At 40.5% G+C, this 25043-nt stretch overlaps 1 protein-coding gene and 1 long non-coding RNA gene across 2 annotated transcripts in view; one reads left to right on the top strand and one right to left on the bottom strand.

Annotated features, from left to right (window-relative positions):
* Positions 1 to 197: 197 nt before the first annotated feature.
* ChAT (Choline acetyltransferase) lies at positions 198 to 24179 on the bottom strand. The gene is made up of 12 exons (XM_011304694.1): positions 24096 to 24179; positions 20660 to 20751; positions 14973 to 15164; positions 6097 to 6269; positions 4324 to 4504; positions 3790 to 3964; positions 3145 to 3374; positions 2704 to 2915; positions 2501 to 2623; positions 2143 to 2335; positions 1276 to 1476; positions 198 to 857 (listed from the first exon to the last, which is right to left on the bottom strand). Exons 1-12 carry the CDS (start codon positions 24172 to 24174, stop codon positions 651 to 653), a joined length of 2058 nt encoding a protein of 685 aa, XP_011302996.1. The 5' UTR covers positions 24175 to 24179; the 3' UTR covers positions 198 to 650.
* LOC105266492 (uncharacterized) overlaps positions 4719 to 25043 on the top strand; it is a 54012-nt gene continuing 33687 nt past the window's right edge. The window contains exons 1-2 of the long non-coding RNA XR_892174.1: positions 4719 to 5171; positions 16301 to 16408. This is a non-coding gene — a long non-coding RNA (uncharacterized lncRNA). The remainder of the gene's footprint in view (positions 5172 to 16300; positions 16409 to 25043) is intronic.

Consider the following 25043-nt stretch of genomic DNA (forward strand, 5'->3'; position numbering starts at 1 on the left):
CGATTAGATAAATTAACAATCAGCAACCGGTTGCGTCAACAAACAGAATATTCGGTAAATATATGGGTAAATTCTTTAGTGATAATATCTCATAAAATACTTCGAACTAGTGATGATCAACGTCACTTACCAACTTTTTTTTAATTATTTACTCACGTTATTTGTTCCCACAGGTGTGCAACAATTTCATTCTATTCGTGATATATTACTCTGATAATTAACTCTTAATCACTCGGCCCTGCGAAGAACATCATGAGAATTCCTCGTTTGTAAATAATTGTTTGGTCTCGATAATCTTCTTTTGGTAATTGTAGGCCATAAATTTAACAACCAAAGAGAAATACTGAAGCACTTACATGGTTAGAGCATTTCACGGACTAGATAGACAAGTACCATCGATTTCATTTACTAATTTGCTTGGACAAGAGTGCATTGGTGCGGACGCCAATGCAAGTCCATTGGCTAAAGTAAAAACTGCGACTTCAACTCATTGTCGTAAGCAACAATATTCTTCCTCCACAATCTATCACAAATTATTCGATTCTCTAATTAAATTAATGAAAATTAGCACCTATCAAATTCATCTAATTTTCTACATAGTCTCCACTGATTTCCAAGTAATTGCCATTACCCTTTCATAATTGAAATTGCTATTTCTTAGAGTTCTTCAGCATTGCAGCCATTTCCCTCATACTCATCTCAAGTGCCTGTGCGAATTTTTTAGCGCTAGTTCTTCCATCACTGTGGAATGCAGATACGGAGAAGATGAAACCATTTTTACGAAGATTATAAGCGCACCCGTAGCCGTCAGGTACAACTGGACCGTAACCGACAATTGCGTCGTTTCTCGTCGTCACCTGTGGACAAACAGGGAATTACGAGATTCATTACAGGAGATCCGGGGGTACTGGCAAAGGTCTGAAAATGATTTTCAGGGGGTTGCAGGAAGTTGGGAGGGTAGTGGATGACTTCCGGTGTGGGAGAGCTAGAGCTCCAGGATTGCTTCCTGGCTCGCCCTTTGTCCTGGGGGTTGCGGCCACTCCGACTCCCCATGTTTCAATTCTCCTTTAATTACCACATTTTTTTTAGAAAGGGGATTGAATGTCATTGCCAGGGGTTTCATTGTTAGTGTCAGGTTGCCTTTCAAATTTCAATTGTAACTTTTTTCAGTCAGGAAATTGTGAGGGAGATTATCACTGTGAAATTGTAATAACAGGTGTGTGACACGAGAGAAATTGTAGTACAATGCTTGCGATTAATGTTTTATCGTCTTACCTGAGAAGTAGATAATGCAAAATGATGAACAATCTTGAAGGCCTCGTCAGTGAAAAGTTCCGGAAGTGGTTCGCCAGTCTCTTGAGCGGTGTACCTCAGTCCCATCAAGTGATTATCAATTCCGTATCCATGAATGTTATCACTGATCTCCTTGGTCTGACGTTGTACAGCCAGATCGAACAATTCCTTGATGCGTTGCTCCTGGAGAAATAACTCATAACAATAAATTTGTCATTCTAGTCGGGTCAATGCTAGCGTGACTCATGCAGGGGGTCGAAAAATTTTACGGAAGCTGTAAAAGTTCGATCGATTGAGTTGGAAATATCTCGTTAATTACCCCTCATTGACCGAGTGTTTCTGTTTTTTTTTTGTTACATTTCGAAGTGGAACACCTGAACTAATAGATTCGTATCTGAGACTTTTCTGAGAAAATAAACGGGACTGATGCAAAGAAAACACTGGGAAATCCTCGAGGATTCCACCACTCATGCTTTTCGTTATTTTCCCCCCTCGAGGCTTCTCTCGAGGACACGACAAACACTCGATCGTCGGCTGGAATCTAATTGATTGCCATTTTCGGTGTTTTGCGTTCCTCTTTCACCACAATCAACAAACAATGGGCTTCTCTTTAAAAAAAATAGAAGAGAGCATCTGTTTGTCGATGGCTTGGGCGGCTCAAGATATTTAATATAAAAATTGAATCAACATATTCCATTGCAGCTCATTCGGTCGATAAATATTTAGACACACTCGAAACATTAAACTTGATGGATCGAGTAAAATTATAATTACAAAGCGATTAGAAATGAAAATGTGCGACCAACTTGCAGAAGCCTCACTCAATTGTAATTGTTTAAGGATTGTTACACTGTAAATGGTGAACTGTACTCTTTTGGAGCCCTCGTCCTGGGCATCGTTCTGGGCATCGGGATCTCCTTGGCACATGGCTTTCACCCACGCAAGACTCTCTGGACTCGCTGCTCGAATCACATCAACACGACCCAGGGCAAATCTACGGATGCCTGCACTCTCGTAAGTCGCCACTAAACGACCGTGCAGCCTCAAATAAGAATTTATCGATCAATTTATTAACATTTATAAATATTTTGGGGACATTTATATCGGTACCAAGTAAGATCTAGGTGACTGCCATTGGAGGAGGTTTCATCAGAGCAGAATAAATATTGAGTTAATTAATGGAATGACGAAATACCAATTAAGTTACCTGAAATAGGTCAATTGCAGTGCGAGTTGAATGTAGGCGTCCGGACTGATACTGCAGGCCTTGATGAATTCCTTGGAGTAGTCCTCGAACCACAAGATGCAGAGGTCCAGATCTTCAACGAGACTTTTTAACGAGTGTTTATTATTCTCGTGTGACGTAGGAGGAATTCATAAGTTTTCGCTGGAACATGAGAACACACTTACGCATCGAATGCTGTCATGGCCTCACGAATGTCGCTGAGGCTCTGCTCTGAGAGACACCACTCGAATTTCTCAGGTGCTGGAAGATGAGAGGGCACTGGATTCTCCTCCGAGGGAGGCATTTCGTCGACTTTCTCGGTGAGGGCCTCGAAAGCGTTGAATATCGATGAAGCTTCGCCGGACGAGTGCTCGTACGTTACTCCCCAAAATCCATCCTGAGGTGAAAATTCATCGATGGATTTGCGAAAGAAATTGATCACTTTGAAGAGTCTCATAAAAAATAATTTCTATATCATTCCACAAACAACTTCCGCCAGTGAAAGCCACTCAATAATCATTTCTCGAGGTATGAACAATAGAAAGAGAAATAACAAATTTATGACTGGGCTGTTGGGAGCTTAATCTATGGTAATTATATTATACAATGAATGTAAAGATCTCGACCTTGCCAATTATAATATGGAAAGTCTTGTCGAACCAACGATTAGCGCCGAGATGACGAGAGCCACCACCGTGGAGACAATGATGAAGTGCATTGGCATAGTCACGATCATTCAGCCATCGATCTTCTTTTTTGTACGGTTCGTTGAAAGTCACGGGGAGAACGTCGTCGTCGATGCAGACGATGCAGAGACATTGCTCCAGGAGCTCCAGGTTGTGACGATTGCGTTCGTCTGGAAAGGATTAATTAGGAATTTTCACGAATTTTTTCCCCACTCTGTGGTTTCCTTTTAATTACTCAATTTTAAATTACAATCGAAAGTTTAGGTACATGTGAAGCCCCTAGGGCTTCCCAATTAAAGCCCTAGACCCCACAAGGTAAGTTTAAAGCAAAGGGGGAAGGACTCATCGTTCAAAGTATCTGGTCTCCGCGAGTTAAAATGCCTCATTATCTCGTTACATGGCTCATTCGATTTACAAGGGCGAGGAGTGACTCCATCGACAGAGGAAGGGGACATGAACCTGGGAATATGACGAATATTGGGTCTAGGAGACAAGATAATTATTCCGGGGGTAATTTCCCGGGAACGAGGGAATGTGAATTGTGACAAAATTGGTGAGACATGTTGGCCTCAGTGGAATAATTACTTTTCAACAACTCCATTCGCGCTTTAGCCCAGATAGGACGTTTTGTCGCTGTTAAGATCCCAACGGGTGGTGTACGTGGGTCGGCTGGAGTTTCTATAATTTTCATTAGCTGCTGCATCAATTCCGCCTCCGTTATTCGTCCACGATCTGATGCACGAACAGGTACACTGTAAAACTAATTGATAAATCGCCATTAATTTATTAAATAATTAAATGTTACATTGTGAGCGAGGACAAATTAGGAAATAAATGGAAATTCCATGCATTTCACATTCTTATATCATTCGAGACTCTCACAAAGCCATTAGACCCCCTCAGAAAGGCACAATGTGTTCACAAAAAATTAGCAAACATATCACTATGTGATTCTCTGGATTATGTAATGTTTGCATACGACACTGAATGTTCCATGCGAAAGTGATAGGCTCTCTGCCAGTGACAGCGTAAATAATGCTAATGACTGCACTCCAGGGTATTATGTTTCCGGAGAAATGATTATGAATTTTCTTATTTCACAATGGCTTTTTTTTATACCTGATTCTGATGAGCCACGATTATGTGATCACCGGAAGTCGATCTGTCCAGGTGGAGGTGTTCGTCAGCCATTTCACCTGGTTTACGATACGTTCGGAGAATTTGGTAATGCTGGGCCATGCACATCGGTTGCATTGTCTTTCCGTCTCGGCTTTTTACTTGCTCCACCTCTAGTTCATTCCTGGCAATTTATAAAATTATGCAAAAAATGTTCGAATACTGTTTATATACTCCATATTAATATCAGAGTTCTCAATTAATTGAGTTGGATAAATTAAATCAGTTAAACAAAGGATAAGTAATCATAATCATCATAATAATATTTGCAAGTCCCGCTGAAACAAAGGAAGTCGCGCATGAGCAGACGCTCGGTCCAGTGTGCAATATGGCTACCGTGTGACGCCGTAAAAATTTTACACTCGCGCTTTTAATCGCAAATTATCGCGGTAAAATCATCAGAGAAAGTCATTAAACATTGTTGAACGACTCCTGGGGACGTGAGCAATGGTCTCAGTGTAAAAATGGTGAACAATAAACAATTTTGAGAGTCTGGTATCGATCTTATTATCGAGCGCGCGTTCGGAAATCCACAACTCGTGTTTTCTCCCGCCTTTTGACAAATCGCCGGGCGATTTTCGTTCAAAATTCAGCAGAAAATCGAGACAACGAGTAATATTTTTGACTCCATGCTGCGATAAGTGAAAAAATGAGAGGAGTTGACCTCCAATTAAACACCGGAACCTCATTATAAATTTCTGGAAGGATGAGCTCGAGTCTTTTCGGGGGGAAAACAAACAGATGAGGAACACAGGCACACATTGGAGCTCCGGGATGATTTACGAGAATTGGTGAGTGAATCTCTAGTTACTCGGAACCGGATACCGGATACTGCGAAGGAAGGCTTTGAGTCTCGTGAATTTTACAAGTCTGAGGAAAGAGCTGGGGCAAAAAGCTAGAGCTCCGTCTCGAGGCATCCTCTTTATGCTCGCCTTCGCATATCCTACAATCCGGATTTCCAGGGGTCCATTTCCCCACCCTTTTAAATTGACTTCTACTTGGTTTCCCATTGTCATCGAACAATGATACCTTTTTCCACGGCAGGACAGGGGATAATGAATTAATTAAATTTTGGACTCGGGTGATTCTCCAAATTTTTGGAGCTTTTCTTGCAATCATGAGAAATTTCTAAAAAATTAAATTTCCGTTTTTATTCTACTTCTGTCTTGATACCCAGCGTTTTCAAGATCCTGAATAATCTCTTGGAATAATAATTCTATTGGAGACATCACTGGCAAAAAATAAACTCTTGCCTATACCCATGAAAATACCATTAATAGTATTTTCGCGGTATGGATCGATCAGCGCCGGCTGGACGTTCCAGCAATAGAATCTGACCGAATTCCCTAGATAAGACCTCAATTTACCTCCACCTCCCATTAATTTGCAACTCAGTAATTAGCAGAAACGCCTAAACATCGTTAAGCACTGAGACTTCGTGAATTCAACGGTCGTATTTAATTGCAACTAAAATATTTGTGTTTTGAGCTTTTGAGAGATGAATGGCTAACGTTCAGAGGTCACTGAACTCCAGAGGCCATGTTATAAATTCGAAATTTTAAATAAAACTCGGTTTCAATAAAAGTTTCAATCAATGAAGAACTATTGTCACTCTTCAGCATCGATTTGTTCACGCAACTCATGCGGAGACGCGATATTTTTAGTTTCATCATTATAAAATATTAACTTATTTACGTGGATGATCGAGAGACTTACCTATCTAATTTTTCCTGATAATCCAACAAAGCCATGATGAATCTAGCCAGATAGGTAGCTGCATCAGTCTGAGAACTAAATTTTTTGGGTTTAGCTGCGAGTCCTGGGTTACTATTGATGGGCAGACCCAGCGGAATTGTTAGGTACATGTCTGCAAGCCACCAGTCCAGTGCCTATTGCAGATACAAATGAATATTGCATAAATAGCGGGTGAATAGACTCATTAGCAAGGCGACTAATTGAAACATCTACTTCACTGGCATTATCCATTTCTGGGTTTACCGGATTCACTGATTCTGATATGTTATTTTTTATTCAGCTTGTTAGTTGAATTTTGATCGGAATTTCAAAAATGGGAGTAACATGGGGAATTTAAAATACTGTCTGAGTTCAGGTAATCCGGATTTAATGATCTGGAAGTCTGGGAGGGTCGGCTGAGATTTTTCAATCGGGGGATGAATCAATTCATAATTACATTGTTTAATGGAGTAATTGAAAAAATTCTATATTTATGGAATTTTATTAGTTTGAGGTGAACACGAGAAGTTTTTCCATTCACAAAATTATCAAAGTAGAAAGTAAAAAATTGCGCATTATTATTGGGACGTTAAATCCAGAACAGTCACTTTGGTATTTTTAATTGAAACAAAGAACGAATGGAGAGTGAATGCAAAGTTATAGAACCCCTTGTACGGAAAATAGAAATAATGGGTGTAATTTATAAATACACTTCCGGTATAAGTTGGCTATAATAGTTGCACTGCAAAGTAGTGAGGGGCTTATTTTATTCTAGTTTACTGCGATTACTACTGGGAAATATATTTTATTGAATAAAATGGCTCAATTGGAGGAGCCAATAAAAATAACAAAATGTAACTATTCATTGGGTAAATAACTTTGCATTCGATGACATCCTAAGTTGCGAGAGTAGTTCAGTACTTTTTTTTGCCTATTCCCATGACATGCAAGATATTCAATTATTCTTCATGACGGAATTACCCTGATGCTTCGCAGAATGGCATCAGGATAATCACCTCGCGTGTCATCCAGCCGTCAGTCTTTCAATTTTTATAATCCTTTCTCAACGATTTTTCAGACCCATAAAATTTGTCGTTTATACCGTACACATCCCTGAGTTAGCATAACATTTATAATCACAGAGAGTGCATTATTCGACTCAATAATTAAACAACCACGGTTGGTTGCGTAAATGGAGAATTGGAGCTCGAGGTGATGTGAAATTGTACATTTCGGTGGATCGGTGGTGGGGTGGAGTATGTAGAGAATCCTCTCCTGTTATTAATTATTTGGAAGGGTACGAAATTGAGATCGGGGTATAATCGAATACAATTTGACGAGGATTCAGTTACGTAGATGGGACAGGGTGATTCCTTTCGCTGATGGATTCCCCTTTCGTTGATGGATGACGAGTCTTCATTTCGGATGACGATATTTCTCATATCTGTTCATCCATAATCTATAGCTTGATGATTTTTTCCCTCATTCGTATTTCTCATTGAAATACTCAAAGAGGATTAAATAGCCCCGGCAGAGGGAAAAATCATATCAGTACTTCACCAAGCATAAATTTCGATTTATACGTGTGGAAACAAGTAACGACAATTCATACCATCAGCTGTTGGTCTCTCACAGTTGATTTTTCACTTGGTGTACCATCCCCAACCCTCTCGGGTCCCATGATACCCTTTAACGTGGGATATTTTCATGGCATCAAAGGACTCCTCGAAACAGTGGGAGTACAAACATCTCTTACATTGAAATACTCGTGTGTTTTGATTTAAGAGATCAAGCGCACCGTTAGACCTCATACACTCGATGCCCCCCTCACTTACCGGAGGGGATGCCTGTCGATGTTGAGAGACATCAACCTCATTTTCCACCGGTATACGCCTATGAACTTGGTATCGGGTTACGGTGATTTCAACAGGGTATGAGCCACTCTCAACCCGCGAACACACGCCATACCAATTCGGTTATTCAGTCGGCGCAAACTCACCGTTATCGACCTCTCCGTTGTCCTTTTCGTTGTCAATTGTTTGTTTAATGGTTTTCCCAGAACAAATTTTATTACTGTTCATGTGCTCGAGCAATTGCAAAAGGCTAAATTATTATCGTCCAACGTAATTGGGGCAACTCTGATTTTACATGGAATTATTCGGAGAATTATTGAATTTCCAGTGCTTCATTACGAATTACGGTGGAATGAAAAAATAGAGAGCAATGGGTGGGCTCATACGTAGGGACAAGTGAGTAATTTCAGTCGGGAGTCGACCCCTGCTAATGAAGTATCGCGTTAAATCTGGAAACCCGAGAGCCATCCCCCAAAACCCAGACTACATCTAAAAACTGTGTACTCTCTCGATTAATTGCACGTGTTTGTTAGACCATGGCTATACTACATTCACTCAGGATTAATTATTTTTTAATAAGAAATATTGGATTTGTCTTGCGGATAGTGTTATTTCGTTTGAATTGGCAGTAGAGAATTCGATCGTCGGGGGAAACAAAAGAAAATGCTAAAAAGAATGAAAAATATAATCGATAATGTTGGAGTTGTAGGAGAGGTTCCTTTAAGTGGGTCGTAACCTCACGTCAGATCCGGCCTTCGTGCGAGGTTGCACTGACCCAGATCTTGGCTCTTGTATCACCTGTATAACCACAGCCACAAAATCCCTTGTACATATTCACTCATACATGGTGTATAGCATCCGAGAACTCGACTCAGTTTGATGCAATCGTTATCCGGGATTCTGCGCACCAACCCCTTATCACAGGAGCGCACCTTTATCACACCTTTTTTTATTTTTTTATTTCGAATGTACGATCTTGTGGCACCTCTGCGGCTGGCTCACCCTCGTCAGCCACTTTGCATACGCCACAGTCGAGCTTTTCATCATCGTCCGAGAGCATTGCACATTACGGAATTAATTAGAAATTAGCCCTCAACAAAATTTCTCATTCATAAACAAGTAGACGGATAGACCAATGAATGGATAAATAATTATCATCTCAAGGGAGAGCAAGTGGAGAGTATATTACTCTTGCGAGGGAAAAAAAAATATTGCTTGCGATAAGCACTCTATACACTGTGAGATTTTTTTATTTCTGTTCTCGCTCTGCTTTGTATACAAACAATGGAAATTTAATGAGATGTGATATGATAGAAGTTTGCGTAATGCACATGATACTTCTCAAACTCCCATACGATGCTTGCAATTTCGCAGCAATTGTGCATTTGATACTCGGTTGTATACTCGTACCACGTATCCATCAACAATGCATAAGCGTTTTTTTATTATTATTCTCTTATTTCTATTTTGCGAAGTGCAGTTGCCAGGGTGAGAGACAAGAAGTGGGTTGGGGTTGGCTTGGGAGTGTCGGTAGGTAGTAACCTGGATCGATCCACTTGACCTGATGTATACGTACACACATGTTACATTCAGTTAAAATTGATGGGACTGAGGTGTTTAAAAATATTATCACTTGTTAGTTCGGCATCATTGGAGTTGAAAATTTGGAATATTTTATGAGCCCCTGATAAAATTGGGTTCCGGTAAAATAACATATCGCATCAAGTCGAGTGAATTTTCCAAAGTAATTTTCACCTGGCAAATAATTTATTGACTAACTCTTCACTCGAGGTTATTAATGATATTTTAATAACTATTTAATCCCTTGGGTCTGGCAATTTCCATCATTTTCTCTCTTATTAATAACCCCATGAGAAAATCTCCGCACGATTTCTTTCATTGCACATCACGAGGATGATACGTCGATCACGTTTTTACTCCACGTCATGTAGCCCTTGCGATAGACAGAGGATAGTCGTTGGATAATTGCGATCGATCTTTGAACTGTGTATCTCATCATATACCATCGCAACACCCGCATTCGTTTCTCAATTTCTTCGTCGTTGCAAAAGCGCACATATTGCTCCCATCATTACTCTCACTCATAATATTCTCCCCATTCTTTTTTATTTCTTCATTATTACTTCAAACTATAAATGTCGAGGTAATTGCACTGGGAAATTGACAGGGCTCGAAACTTTTTTTTCAACAATTCCTCGTTATTTTAATTGACTTACGACAATTTAGTTTACAAGTTGCGTACCGAAAGAAGAGCAGTCCAAGTTTTTCACAAGATGTACTTGGTGGATTGTATAGGTATATACCCTTGGCATCGTAAGGAGACTTTTCGAGAGAGGTGGATAGAATTAAAGGTTAATCCCGTGGGAGGTTTGGAGGAAGGAGGTTGTATAGCGAAGGGTCGCAGATGAAAACTCAAACCCATACCAACGGCTTCATTTTCCCTTTTTTTTTACAGTCTCGTCTTGCTTTCTGATGGGGGAGAAGGCAAGGAAGACTTTGTTTTCATGGGAAAACACTGTAAATATTTGATGTCTTGAGTATCAGTGGAATACCAGCTCCACCAAGAGTTCTCAGGGGTGATGAATTCGTTGGGAGGAGACAGGTGCCATTAGATAGCGGAAAATTATATTTTTCAGGCATTGAAAAAGTCGAAAAATAACTTCCATAAATAAAAATGAGGGTTGCATAATTCTCATGAATATATAGTTTCACTAGATTCATGTATTTACGACGATAAAAATATTTTAGAATATATTCTGAATATGTTCATCAATTCATTCATAGGAATTTAACCTTCGGGTTGCCACAACTCCATAAAGGTGTCCCATAACAGAGATATGCGAAGACTATGCAAATAGTTCTAACATAAAATCAGCCTCGAAATGCCAAAGTTTACGCAATACTGCGGACAACAATGTGCAATGTATGTAATCCCTGAAATATTGGAGCAATAATAGACGTGCCCTCTCCAGTCATTGGAGTCTCCACAAGTGAAGAAAGAAAGATCATAAACTCCATCATCCAAAATGTCCCTCTGCCAAAGATTCCGAATAATTTGTTTTGTCCCGTGGAATCGCCTTGAGAGGATCTAACCTGAGGTATACACACGGGTTTACGTGAAAATGAAAGGACGCGAGAGTGTGGCACTAAAGAGAGCAGCCGACAAAGGACCCTCAGTTCTCCACAAGAGGGAAAAAAAAATGGTTGGATAAAAAAAGTTCCGAGTGAGAGATAAAAGAAAAATAAATTGCGAGACGAGGATGGACGGGTTTGAGGATATCGATTTACTTTTAGTGCCTTCGTTTGGAATCGGGTAACCTGCCTGCAATATTGCTATCGATTCTTTGATACTCATAAATTTCGACATCCCTTCGTAATCGTTTTATGGTAGCAATATTTTTATTTCTCACTGGAAAATTCTTCCTGAGGAGAAATCACAAGGAAGATAATTCTGAGATTAATCCACTTGCTTTGTTGTATTTCTTTTAGCAATGATGTTTATTTTTATTTGGGTACATGCGCACAGACAGGTGTACCGCGACGGATTTTATGAAAATAGGAAATTTCAGGTACGTAAAAGCGGGGGAGTACAGGAAGATAAGAGCCCTGGTGGTCCGCACGTAACATACAAAATAGCCCCACGTTTCACCCCCTCAGGTCTCTAGGGAAGTTGTGAGGGGTTGGTTTCCATTCCGCTCGACTTTCACCCTCTTCCTACCAAACTCCCATATACACATACACTGGGTGTCTAAGCGCTTTCCTTTTCGTTATGGGATTAGGTACTTTTCTCTTTTGCGACTCGGTGGAAAACGAGAAAAAGGCAAGAAAACTCGTGCCTATTCTTGGCTCTCTTCTTCTTGGTGTATTTCATCGGTATATTTTCTGAATGAAAAAGAAAGTTGAGGGAGGAAGTGGCAACTCGTTGGACTTTGTGTATTACTGGAAGTTGGGTTGAGGCTTTTGCGGGGAGAGAAAACATGCTATTGCGACGAATCAAAGAGAGGAGAGGGGATTAACGACTGAGAATAAAAGTTTAATTGCTCTTGGAAGTGCTGGGAGGCGGTGGGATGAAAATATAAAAAGGAATTTACGAGGACATAGGCTGGGGATAATCATTGGGATTGGAGGAAATTTATTTTTCCTTCATTTTTTAATTTCTTTAATCATCGTTATTGCAACACTCAATTCGTAAAAAGAACGTTACATCACAGAGTCTTATTGTTTTATTGTTATTATTGTATCATTCATGAATTCCATTTGTGGATTCACACAATATATCCATTTAAATACAGGGAGGTGAATGGTATGAGTAAAATCGTGAAGTGACTAGTCCTTTGACCCGGGATAAACTCCAGAAAATACTTTAATGGAGATTTTCTTCGCCCTTAGGAGCCAAATTGACTCTGTGTCCGGGTATAACTCCCAAGGGTCCAGTTTTTCCGGCTAACACCATGAGCTGGCGGTCAATTTCATAAACGTCTTCACATTTTTTTTCTCTCGGGGGTGGTTACCTCAAGCTCTTCATCTTCAAGGAATTCGATCCCCCGATTTCCTCGATTTTATTAATTTTCCATTTAATAACCAGAATTCACGATACAATAGAAAACGAATAAATTGTCGTACCGTTGAAAAGACTTTGTATTGAAAAATCGGAGTTGTAGGCGGAGAGCAATATTTAGTAAAAATTACGGAAAAGCCGCGTAATTCTTATTGAATATTTGTCTCCGTGGGAGTTTAGGTGATTTTTTAATGTCAAATGTAACGAATGGCGGTCATATAGGCTTATGTATTTTATGTGGCGGATGTGTGCAGGGAAAATCATCCCTGGGGAGAGTGTGTACAGCCCTTCCTGTTGGACGATATCAGCGTGCAATACCGCAGACAATCCAAAGGGCTTACCGTTGTTTCAACAAGGGATTACGCGGTACAAGGAGCGATAGCTCTCTATCCTTCTTTCGCGATTCTCCCCCTTTTCCAACAGCGTTTGGGGACAAACATTTAAATTGCCTAGATTAGAAGTCCTGACGACCTGGTCTGGTGTGTCTCCCTTGTCGTTTGTTTTGAATTCCAAAGGGGGGGTGTGGGGGATCCGTCGAAAATCATGCGATAGTTTCAGATAAACACGATTTATAAGTATTTTCATGATAAGATCATCATGAGGAGGTGAAATATCGAGGGAGATACTCTTTTATCCCAATTTATTGTACAAATAATTATCAATATGATTTATTACACGAATTATCAACACCTATTTACACATCAATTCAAATTCACAGTCACAAATAAGGAAGACGATTTTCCTTCGAGATCAAAGATATTTCTTGGTATAATTTCGTTTGATGCGTCACACTACAGTAATTACTCTCTCCTCTGCCTCTCCCCTTCATGATTACGGAACTCTATATTCTTCGGGAGGGAAACGATTAAATAATATTGGAAAGCTTCATGTTCTGTCTAATGTCTTGATAATAACCAGTGAAATGGGGATTACTAATTCATCCTTGAGTTATTCTATGATTCAACCCGGTTAATTGGCATAGATTTTTTTTTTATCATTGGCAAAAGGAATGGAGAGTGGTGAAATAGCGTACGTGGGATAGAATTTGCGCAGATGAATAATGGAATACTCAATGAAATTTTCCAGTTCGCTGCGGGGTACCGTGATATTAGCTCCGAACCACCCACCGAGAATATTGTGATAAACCATTCCCCCTTTTTATCCACCCGGAAATGACACCATGAAATCCCTTTGTCCTTCATTTTTTCTCTTAACATTTTTCAAATACAATATTTCTTCATTTTTGAGGCTGTCTTGAATTTATTAACAGCATTTATCATCACTATGTGGGAAATGAGTCAGTATGATTTTACTCGCTATTTTAATTAACTCTAGCTACAATATTCTATTATTAAAATGATACATTCAATTTGAATCCCCTCGTTTGTCGAAAAATGATGGAGGATTTCCTGTTGTCAAGTCATTTTTCCGCCAACTCATGACGTCCAATTCCTCAACCCACCCCATAAAACCCTCCAGCATTCACAACCAATCGTCCACAATCGCCGCGCGAGATTTCGATTTACTGGAAATACATCCGGAAATATATTTTCCCTAGGTTATTTTTTTTTCCTCATTCCCTCCGTCTTCGTCTACATGTTCACGTTAGAGCCCTGGGGGATCCTAGGGGGAAGCAATCTTCTCGCGAGGAAGGCGTGAACTGCGAATTTCGTCGGCTCCCTTTTACCATCATTTTTTATACCCACCCTCTTATCATTCTAATAATTTTTTCTTCATTCTCATCAATCTATCAAGACCATGGGGCAAATTGGCATGTTCTATTTCATTAATTTTCATTCGTCCCACAAATAATTGAATAGTAAATTTTAATTGAACAACTCTTCAATATTCCTGTATTGAGGGAGAACCTCGTGGATAAATTGATAATGAATTTTTTTTTTCGTAAAGAAAAGGCAGAGCTGGTGCTCTTCTGTAGGAAAAAGTGGAGAGTTCCAGACGGCTCGTAAATCCATTTATTTATTTATTTATGTACCATAGGGGTTTGAGTGGAATGGGGGGATGAAAGAGGGAGGGCGGGGGAAGTTGTGATGGCTTATAGGGCGCTGGTATCCCGAGGGAGTCGAGGGTTCAGGGGGAATGGCAAAAGTCATGGAAAGCTCACCGGTGCCTATGGGTACCTACGCCTAACCGTCGTTCCACTATAAAGTCTCTTGAGGCTGTGTCGGATGTTACCAAGGGGGTTTTGAAACGAAAATGGTGTCGTGTCACTTAGTCGACCAGAATAAGCTCTTCCTTTCTTTATCATTTTTTATTTCTCCCAGATCTTTAAATTTTATATCATCCGAAAATACGGGTGTGTTTTTATCCTAAATTTTTTTTTATACGGATGTAGGTGTCAGTCCAAGGCCCCTGTTGTCTGTCTTGGAGTGAATTTTTATCGATAAAATTTCTATATTTTCACTCACCCAATTGACCTTATCCTGTCTTCGCTCAAGCAGACGCTGTTGGAGTTTGGGTCCTGGTCCAGATAGAAAAGCTCTCACCAGCTGTCTGGTTTTTTCCATATGACCAGGCGTTATCGCCTCAACCTGGGCAAGATACTTCTGCATGGTTGTCTCCAGATCTGGCACAGGAAGACTCGGCAGAGGCTCTTCTCTCTGCACACAAAATAAAGACAAATAGTAAACACTAATTTCAAAGCCCCTAACTCAATACTCTAGCTGATAATTTGGAGAGCAAATAATGGGGGGGTCGCTCTTGTTGTTTTAATATTGCTCGGGGGGGAAGTGGGAGGGTGGGAGATCAGGGGTATGTGTAGGAACACATAGGCAGGGCACCCCAGACCCCCAGACCCTTGGATGAGCTCTGTCGATTGTAAAATAAAGAATCAATTGAGAAACGAAGCGTGGACTGGGTTGGAAGGGCTCTCTTGTCCCGTGGCGTTCTACGGTTCGTTGATCAGAATCCCCTTTGCCGGTTCTTAACAAGACCAACTTTCCGACCCGTACTATCCATGTGCGACCCTCCACACACTTTCCCAATTCACTTGCATTTTTATTTCATCGTTTAATGTCAAGATGAGAATTCAATAGAGTACCGAGTACGTACAGGGTTAGTGTCTACCTTATTTTTTTCATTCCATCCGCGAAATGATTCTGCTCTATTCATTGAGAAAAGCAGATGTCCATTTTCATGGATTATTCAGCTAAAAAAAACATTGAAAAGGAAGTCCTCCTAATTCTCGGCACGAATCGAATCCGGGAGAAGAAAAGGTAACGAGTTTCGATTATCCTCAGGCACCATGAGTCAGTCCAATCCCAGGTTCTGGTCGTCCTCCCTCGCAAACCAAGTCATTCCCCTCGTCTTTCCTCTAACGGCTGTCCTGATTCCCAGGAGATTTCATCCCCCAGCCGAATAGGCCGAGAACCTATACTGTGAGGCCTCATTGGCATGCACCGCTTGTAGTTCGTACTAACGACCTACCACTTTTTTATCCCAGCCTCTCTTTCACGCACATACACTTATTCAACCCCTCGTGTGATTTGGGGGCCTTCGATGGAATTTCGATTTCTAAATCCTAATGCATGAATATTAATTGTATCACAATATGCTATTACGATTTATTTATTTTTATTTTATTTTATTTATTTTTATTTTATTCCATTTTATTTCATTCAACGAGTCTTCGTAGTCTTTCTCATATTGTCAATATTTTTAATTAAGCATTCTAGTACATTTATGTACCAGAAAAATTAGAGTGTGTACTTTTCATTCCACCGCCTCTGTCTTTCAGCACTCGGAATATCCACGATGGTATGCAAACATTGGAGATTCGAGGGAGGATAGAACAGAAGCTGGGGTGATTCGGTGGTTGCACGCGGCATCGAGGGTACCTGCTATGGTGAGCTAGATATACATATTTTTTCGCCTCCATCTCCAGGCGAACCGAGGGGTTTTCAGGGTGTCACTAATTGGAGGGGTGCCGAGGGAAAATCTTGTTATCTCTTAATTGCTACGACCCCTCGTACTGTTTTTGCATTGATAAGAAACTACAATCGTCCTTCTTTCTCTTCATTGTCTCAGAGGGTTCAACGGTATCCGATTAACCCCTTTCACTCGACTTTGAGTCAATATATCGTTTTTCTAAGGATTTCTTTGCGAGAAAAAAATGATCCGCACGGAGAGAAAAATTCTTTAAAAATTACGTGCCTGTTCCGTAACCTGCCAGTCAAAACAGTATTCAGTAAAAATTACGGAACAGTTCCGCATTTTTTCATGGAACGTTCCCTACTTTTTCCTGAACGTCCTGGACTTTTTTCTGAAAGGTCACTGAAAAAGTGCGTAACTGTTCCGTAATTTTTACTGAATACTGTTTTGACTGGCAGGTTACGGAACAGGCACGTAATTTTTAAAGAATTTTTCTCTCCGTGCGCGACGCTGAAAAATTATTGCCTCATTCTATATATATTTTTTTTTTCATTATCCTTTATTTCTTGGCGGGTCTTTCCACGAGCCGACAAATAAGGAACACGGGAGTCCTCTCCTGTGGGCAACGACGCGAACCAATTATGAATGTTGCGTGAATTGGTTTTGGCCGCGTGCAAACTCACTGGGTGCACGCGTGGATGAGAAGGGTTCTACAGTCGATAGATGGGGGACAAATCCACACACATGACACACACACATGAACCCAGAGGGGATAATCGCACGTGAGAATCACACGTTGCAAACGAGTAATTGGAGAGAACCCACTGTCATGTGTGTGTGGGATGTCATGTCTGTGCACTTTCAAACCTATCGCCCTTGTGCTCCACCCACTCATGCTCTCACTCGCGTTTCTAATAAGCCGACCGAGAACTTGACCTCGCCGCGTGCTACAGTACTCAATTCACTCCAAATCCAGGATAATCTAATGTTATTTTCCATACACTACCATCCACTACCCTTTGAAACTCCTCATCACTTTACTTTATCAAGCGAATTTTTTTCACCGCAATTAATTGATAAGTCGGCCTCTTTTCTCGTAATATTTTGTTTCATCAGTATTACCCTTAGGAATGCCAATATCTCGGGTGTAATCGCCTCGTCAATTACGTTGCTCGACACATCCTTCGGATTATACTCCATGAGCGGATGTTTCTCATCTGAGAGCCTAATCGAGTCTCTTGGGGCATGTTCTCAATAGCCCGAACCTCGATCAAACATAAGACCTGCGGTCACCTCTTATCAGATCCGAAATTCTTGCATCGATCTCACGTGTCTCTCCACACATTTCGAATTTATTGAGATGCGAAAATCGAGAAAAATTAGCAGAGTCATTAAAAACCTTGGGGTAGAATAACATTTCATCCACTTGCGGGTGTACAACATCCTGAAGGATTTATATAGCTTCTCGGTCCATCAGAAACTCGTAAAAGTCCCTCAGTAATAATGGTAATAGTACGAGGATGGAGGCTGCTTCTAAACCACCATAGATTTCCGCGCAATTTAACGAAAATCCCCCCTTCGATTTTGGGGTTCGTCGGAAATTCGATGTGCTATTACCGGAGCTAGGCGTGCCGGGTCTTTAGTGATATTTTTTTGTTTTCATCGATGCAGGCCTCGACTTACACCATTAGTAATTCAATATTCCTTTTTTTTTCAAGCTTTCTCGCGTGAAAAAATAATTGTTACTGGTGTACCGCGGAAAATTCTATTTTCCCTCAATTCTCCTCGACTTATTGTCATCTTCTGTTTACTCTGAAGCTTCCGAAAGCTGTACAAATACTTTTTTGGTCTTCTTTTTTTATGCCATAATGCTACTGCTTCTATTTGTGTATTTGTACGTATATCCGCATTTATTTGACTGGCTGTACAACGGGGAACTTCACAAGTTTGCACTTAATCACGAAATGGACTCGAATTGGAAATGGCAAACTTTCCATCCCTCGATACCCTCTCCCTATTTAACTTCTCTCCGAGGCATAACGGGAGTTTAGTTAGCGACACCGACCACTGCCTTTGATGTTTCTTCATGTATTCATTCAGTTTCCTTTAACCTTGATCATGCTCATTAACGAAAATGGTTTCTACTATTTTTTTCTCTGAATGCGGAAAACACTTCGGCTTGATTGAAAAAAAAATTTGCATCAGTGATTCGATGAGGAATAGAAATAACAGCTGTTGTTAAATTCATAGGAAAATTGGTTTATAGTTTATTTTTAATAGGAAGAGATTGATGGAATTTTAGAAAGGAATCTATCTAGCTCCTGAAAAATGGTACGCGTGTCATAATAGGGGGCAGATAGCACGTGACTCATTCCTCAGGAACATACCACGTGCTTCTTGCCCATAATACACTCCACTACTATTTTTTTTCCCCCATTTTTTTTTCTCCATCAAATTTCAGACTGGCCACAGTCTATTAGAGAGGGGAACACTAGAGTACACCCGTTACTTCGTAAATAAATTAGTTGATATCGGATAACTAACGATGGGAGATAATTTATTAGTCATGCCACTTCATTTCGAGCTCCAAATATATATTAGGATATTTAATGATGGAACTGATTTTAAAAAAAAAAGATCATGAAAATTCTGTCCTCAGAACAAATGGAAAATATAATCTTATCGAGGAAGAAATGAAGAGCATTTTTATTATGTCGAGGAGAATATTGTTTGATTGATTAATGAATTTTTATTCACTGCAGAATGAAATGTGGAATTTTTACATTAATTAATGAGCGCCAGGGCGTGGTTCACCTGGTGCGTTGAGGACTGATCGATAACCCAGAGACCCTGCGGCTAGCTCTACCTTTTCCACCCTCTGTATACTTTTCTTCTTTCCCTTGTGTTTCTATCGTCCAATTCTTGACGTTGTTTTTCCCCATTGCTCGTTACTCATGTTCCCATTAGCTCACTCGACCATTTGTATAGTACAGCCATCAATTTAATGACCAGGTTCTTTATTTTTTTTTCGTGTAATACTGTAATTTCCACCAGAATAACTTGTTCCAAGCGGAGTAGGGTCAATTGAATTACTCATGCATAACGACGCGTTTTTTTTTTTTGAATTATTGAAGATCCTCTTTTAATGGATATCAAATGAAAAGTGAATTTAATCAATCAATTCACACGGGCTTTCTTCGTCATCGTCTCTACGGTGGGTTTTCCTTTTACTCCTCGAAAATGTAATTTTCTTATGGTGTCTGGAGCATCTCCTCGCCCTAACACTTGATGCTACAGAATTATGGGTCTATCTTTTCACTCCCTACGTCCCTGTATACACTCCCTCCATCCAACATAAATTTCATCCGAAAAAGTCTGTCTTTTGTGGCTTTCTCTTCATCTTCGCTCGCACAATATCGTAATATTGCAATTGCGTTTTACTTTCGCGAGTGCTAAGAGTGAAAAATTTTTCATTCACTCGTGTACTCTCGGCTTCATAGTCTCCGTGGGAAGTAGATAGATACCGAGATGTAAGGAAATGCTAAGATAGTGACTACTTACTTCTCAAGTTTGGTCTGATGAATGCAGTTCACCAGGTTCGGGTGAGGGGAATCGAGGGAGAAAAAAAAAACTCGACAGGATGAAGGTGGAAACTTTTGTGTTGAGGGGTGACCAAGTTATCACAACTTTAGTCTCTTTTCGTATTTTATCAACTTTTCCATCATAGTTTTTCTACTTCAGCTATTTTTATCTCCACATTTCCTCCCAAAAAATGATTATATGAGAAAAATTCATCCCAAAATGATATCTAAATATTTTATTCGTCAATAATTTTTTCATTCAAATATTTATCTCTCCATATCTCATAGGGAAACTTTCAAAAATATTATTTTGTCACTTTATGCATTATACTGAGATCTCCCCAGGGGTTAGTGCGGTAACGAGATCGTATCCAACGCGTTGCGTGTCATTTACATATTTCGCCGGAAGGTACACCACGATTTTGCGCCTGGCATTTGGAAACGGGGATTTCGTAGGGGGCTTGATTTACATTTCACGTTATGCCCGGAGGATAAACTTTTAACCGCGCATTCTCTGGACGTGGTGAGGGGGGACTCAAGCCCCGTAAGCCTCATCGATTTACCAATCTGCATTATTGTTAGAATCACCATATTTATAAGAGCACTATTTTCCCAAAAATGTTGTATTATTATTTTTAACTTACCGAGGCAGGAAAGGGTGAGGAATCTCTTGAGAGACTGCCGAGGGTAGTTAGCAACCGGCGCGGGGCACCCAACACTGAGTCTCGCCATCCCTCTGAAAAAAAAATATTTCTTTTCTTCTAAAAAAATGTTTTCACATATGAAAAAGTTAGGGTATGCAATAATTCAAAATAATAGATTTTTCCACGTACAAGACAAGGCCAACAACTTTATAAATGTCGACATACAACCACTGTATATGACTTTAATATCGTCACTGGTTGGATTAAGTGTTTATATACGACGTTTGAATCCACCAACTCCCTAAACTCTCGGTGGTTTAAGCCGAAAACGAGGCTCTCCCTTGACTTACCACCACGACGTTTCATTAAACGTTTCGATGACGGATCGCCTCGTTCTCTTAGGCTTCATCAGGATCCTGGGGTAGGGGGTTCTCAGATTGAACGACTCCTCTCTCCCCTGTCAGTCTCCAGCTCGTTAAAGTGACGGTGTATTCAGGGTTCTCAGCAAAACAATTCTCTCAATCGAGGTTACGGTTTTATTAATTACTTGATTCATGTTTTTTCGAGGTTGATGAACTCGTTGGGGAGATTCAAGATGAGTTGATGCCTATTTGTGCCGTGTAATTCGTAATTAACTTGAGGACAACCGGGAATTTTGGTAGTTAAACAATTTTTTATTCAGGTCTGTTGCCAAAATTTTAAGATCTAACGGCTTTATCTCGTTAATCTTCCGGCCAATGAATGGCTATGAGGAATATTATGGTACAGTATATTAACCAAGGGAATGCCTTCACCCTCGTGTCCGGTTTCCTGCAACCCCCGTGCGAATTACCCTCCCCCAGTTGCCTTTTGTATTAACTCGGGTAATTGAGATTTATTAATATAGTGTACCGGTGGCCACGCGTTCTGCCTTAGTTGTTTCCTCTCTGCTGTGTCATGGGATGTGGTTTGACTTTTATTGCATTAAAACCGATTCTTCAATTAACTATTCTCCGGAACACAATTCCAATTGCATTGTTTTTTTTTTAGTTCGAGATGAGTTCGATCTCGTGTCCCTCGCCCAAAAATCAAATCATCATTCCTAAGGAAAAAAATCCCAACTCAGATCGTACACGGTTACTTGGACATTGACTGATGAATTCGTTTCACCCCTGCAATGTCCTAATTCCCTTTCGGGGGGGACACGTCTGCCCCGAGAACTCCATTTTCACTGAATCGTTTCTCGGTAGTTGCTACCTTGCAAAAAGACATCCAACGAAAAATAGGATCTCACGATGTGGAGTAATGAAAGTCGTTTTGGAACCACTGGCCTCACCTCTGGCGATCCCTCAGTGATAAATAATTCGATGGTGAATTTATTGCACTGAAAATATTACTTGTCAGTTCAAAACTCTGAACTGAATTGTTTTTAGAATGAATTTTTACACTTCGGTTGATAGAAGTGGAAAATTTCGTGGCTTTCATTTATGCGGAAGAAAAAAAAATGGAAAATCCTTTGGGTACGTCGAATTAAACCGAAATAAATCATAAATATTAAACGAGGCCTTTCAACCCATGGGAATTACGGGGGTGTGCCCTTCATCCCTATTTTCAACATTTTTCACCCTCTCGGCGACTCATTTGAATCCCCAGTTTAAACTGTCTCTCCAGTGTAATAACGGAGAAAATTACAGAGCTCTTTCCACCCAACGCGATATTTCAATAACAATAGATTGATATTTCCAATTGGTCAAATTAAAACAGTAAAAATTCAATTCCCAAGAATATAAATAACCTGATTACTTCACTTCACGCGGTGAGAGACTCGTTGGGCAATTATAACGTTAAAGTATATATGGTACGAGTTTTGATTGAGGCGAGAGTGGCACGTCTAGACTTGAGAGCGCACACCGGATTCAATAAAAAAAAATGTCTGAATGAAGAATCGAGGATAAAGTACACTGGCATTGCACTAGCATTAGCAGACGTATCGCGAGCTCTGAAGATGAGTCAATTTCATAATATAGCACACTTTCCACTGCCACATGGGCAACATGTCTTACAGAGATCGATTGCTGAAAGTTACAATTTACTAGGGATATCACAAGACCAAATAATCCACTCGAGAGTGGATCAGGCAGTTTCAAACAAGATTATCCTTTCGAAATTTTCAACCGAGAAATTGAATGGAATCACCTCAACTTGAGCCATTAACTCAGTATTCATTGCATCTCATCTCAATTGAAAATCACCGATGGACTCATTCGCGATACAGTCCGAGGAAAATCGATACTACACACGCGAGAGACGAGTGAAAATAATTCGAATCCTCAACCCCTGGTTCCCCAGTAGAAGCGAAAATGGCTTGATTAACTGACGACGTGTATCGTACCCTGGCCGATTGCCCGTTGCCGAGGGACTCTCCCACACACCACCAACACCTTCACCAACGCTCCTCTTTATTCCCCCCATTTCGTCGTTTTATGCTCAATAAAAAAAATCCTGCGGCTCTCACCGAATAGAACATTCAGATAAATCATCAATGCAGAATTCAACATAACAATTTCCCCAATCCTCTGGGTCTCCACACTTTATTTTTTTTCCTCAGAATAAAAAAATACGAAGGAAAAATAGTGAAGTGTCTGTGAAGTGGGTGGGAGTCGATTTGATTTACGAGTAACAATTTCATGGATCAATCTCTGGATCAATCACTCGATCAACTCCTGAGGTGTTATGGTATTCCTGGCACTTCTTGAAAATAGCCGAGAGCCGTTTAGTTGCGACAGAAAGCCTCATGGACAGCTTGGAAATGTCAAAATAAATGGCACTGCATCGTTGTCAACAATATGGCAAGTAGGGGAGAGTGTACTAATGCCAGTTTATGAGGATGCTAGATGGCCATAACCCGTATACATTGGAGTATTGGGCGACAAAACACCGAGGGGCGAGTGGAAAAAAAAGGCGTTAGATACACATGGCATACATAAAGTCGAGGGGAAGAGGGTGGCAGGTTCACCGACGTCGGAATAGCGTCTTACTTTATTCATAAGGCGAGAAAAACCCTCTGTACCCGGTGGATGTCGAGGGAGATTGCCACATGAAACCATCGGGATTATCTCCAAAGTGGAAAAAATAGTGAAACATATTCTCGCCAGGAACTATTTAGAATTATTTATCAAATTTGTGAAATAATTACGCGCTGTGCACATTGTACTGGCTTTGGCTCACGCACTGCAATTATTTTCCCCGTGTTTTCAACAACAAAAAAAAAGGAGTGAATAGGACGATTGAGCGAGGGTAAAGGGCAACAATGCCTCAAGGGTTTGTGCCTCTCCTTTTGTCTGAACAACTCGAGATTCTCGCGCCCTTTCAGACCTCCTCGTGTTACACTCTTCCTTCCATCTCCATTCTTCTTTAAATTTGTCTTTTTGTTTCGCGAATATCAGGGCTAACTTACCCAATGGATCACGTTTCAGCGTTGTGTATCCTAGTGTCCGGTGCCGTTTTATCGAATTTCGTGTCACGTTTATTCGCATCGAGCGCTGGCTCGGTACTGATGGTCACTCGCATTATTGTTATTATTACGTACTTTGATATTTGATTGGGAGAAGGAAAAATTCCCTTTCTTCTATTTTTCTTAACTGACCGAAGTGATGTAAACAACGTCGCTATTCGTCATGCAGTTACTAGGGGTACAACGTAAACTTTTCATGGCCAATATAGACGTACATTTGAATATTTCATACATACGAGCTGTTACCAACAATGATGACTATTTTCAGGGTGGAATTTTTTTAATGACCAAACGTTACATTTACCGCTTACTCGGTAGATTTTTTGACGTCGCGAAAAAAAATTACACGATGTATCTGCAATTTTTCCTTCTCCAGGAATAGAATGACGAAGTGCGGGCTAAAGTTCATTGTTCCCTGGCCGATGTACCAATTTCTTTTCTTCTTCATCTTTTCATTCATCCACCCTCTCTAACATTTTAGTGAGGTCCAAGACACGATCTCATTTTATCTACCCGTAGCCCTTACACGATCCACGTTTGTTGCCTCATCTCCCCTTCCCCTCGTTCAATCCTAACATCCCTCAACGCAATGTTCCCCGAAGTCGCATCAGCCACGAACATCGTCTTCATTTTGTCCCTTTTTTTTTTCCACCGATAGACTGTGGTAGTTGCTCCAGAGAAGAGGGTGGTTAGCCTCGAGGCGACCAGGGCGAGATAGGGCACGGTGAATTGTAGTGGTTAAAAGGGGAACCGCCTGTGCACGTGGGATTATAAGTGGATCCCTGTCTTTAGGGTAAAGCCAACTTTCTCCAGCATCTCTATCTCGTACCTCTCCCTTTTATCTTCACGTCGATTGGAAAAATCAGCGTAAACCAATCCAACACCCCAATA

Source organism: Fopius arisanus, unplaced genomic scaffold, assembly GCF_000806365.1.
Source record: "Fopius arisanus strain USDA-PBARC FA_bdor unplaced genomic scaffold, ASM80636v1 scaffold00002, whole genome shotgun sequence".
NCBI classification, from domain to species: Eukaryota; Metazoa; Arthropoda; class Insecta; order Hymenoptera; family Braconidae; genus Fopius; species Fopius arisanus.

Bases quoted from the DNA above. Each gene is read 5' to 3' on its own strand.
- ChAT (XM_011304694.1), bottom strand. From the start codon at position 24,174: ATGCGAATAAACGTGACACGAAATTCGATAAAACGGCACCGGACACTA. The intron at 3,375-3,789 runs GTAATTATTCCA...AATCCTTTCCAG, and splicing joins GCGAATGGAGTTGTTGAAAA to ACGAACGCAATCGTCACAAC. The intron at 858-1,275 runs GTAAGACGATAA...GTTTGTCCACAG, and splicing joins TTGCATTATCTACTTCTCAG to GTGACGACGAGAAACGACGC.